This window comes from Haliaeetus leucocephalus, unplaced genomic scaffold (genome assembly GCF_000737465.1).
Source record: "Haliaeetus leucocephalus isolate CR32 unplaced genomic scaffold, Haliaeetus_leucocephalus-4.0 Scaffold240, whole genome shotgun sequence".
NCBI lineage: Eukaryota > Metazoa > Chordata > Aves > Accipitriformes > Accipitridae > Haliaeetus > Haliaeetus leucocephalus.
The window spans coordinates 3,351,635-3,352,585 of record NW_010972676.1 but is presented as its reverse complement, the minus strand read 5'-3'; the positions used below and the strand labels follow the sequence as shown (position 1 = coordinate 3,352,585).

Genomic DNA, 951 nt, shown 5'->3' with positions numbered 1-951 from the left:
GCGCGGAGGGTGGCAGGGCCCGGGGGGGGCTGGGGAGGCGACGTGGCCCCCCGCCTGCAGCGTGGCAGCGCCCGCTGCGGCCTCGGGGGCACGTCCGTCACCTTCAGTAAAACCGCCCCAAATCCCACCCCTCCACCGCTTGTGGGTTCAAAAGCCTTGGGAAAAGGCGGGGGGCGGGGGGGGGGCGGCGAGCGCGCTTCGTTCGTCAGCCGGAGCACGAGTTCAGGGTCGTCGGTGCCTCTCGCTGCCGGCAGCGCCTGCGGTTGCGGCTGTGGCAGGGCCAGCCGGGTGTCGGCGACGACCCGGGCGTGAAAGAGGCCGATTTGAGCGCGGAGCGCGAAATGGCTGGGCCCGAGCACGCACAACTGACGACGGATCTGGTCGTCTTGTCCTGCCCCCGTCCAAATGGACGGGGAGGCTTTTAAGCCGGGCCCTCTCGCGACCGTGCGGGGTTCGGTTGCCTGCCCGGGGCGAGGCGCTCGTTTCGGGCCGCGTTCACGCGCCGCCGCTGTTGGGCGGTCGGCCGAGACGAGGCCGTGCAGCCCTTCCCCAGCCCGGGGGGGGCTGCTCACGCCGCGGGGCCCTGGGCCCCGAATGCTCGGTGCCGTCCCTGGGCGCGTCGCAGCCCTCCGCCTCCCTCGGCTGAAAGAGCCGGGCAGGCTAGCTTTGTGCGGGTAACTTGATGCTGATGACAGTTGGCAGCTGCAGTTCCCCCGGCAGACTAAGGCAAATAAAAGCATTAGGGCTCGTCCCCGAGGAGAGCGACAGGTGTTTGCTCCCGCTTCTTTGTTTCCCTCCTTTTATTCTCCTCGCTAATGCATGTCATATTTTTACCGCCCGAGGACATGGGAGATGTGTCCCCCTGCTTGAATGGGCATTGCCGGCGCGGAGCTGCACACTTGCCTCCCTGTACGTGTCCAGTATAGCTCCCCTCCTGCTCCAGCATACTCC

The 951-nt window shown here is 67.7% G+C and overlaps 1 protein-coding gene across 1 annotated transcript in view; it reads right to left on the bottom strand.

Moving 5' to 3' along the window:
* LOC104832283 (protein transport protein sec31-like) overlaps window positions 1-740 on the bottom strand; it is a 1,869-nt gene extending 1,129 nt beyond the window's left edge. Inside the window, exon 1 of the mRNA XM_010568406.1 lies at window positions 102-740. Coding sequence (XP_010566708.1) covers window positions 102-740 — 639 coding nt within the window. The remainder of the gene's footprint in view (window positions 1-101) is intronic.
* Window positions 741-951: the final 211 nt, after the last annotated feature.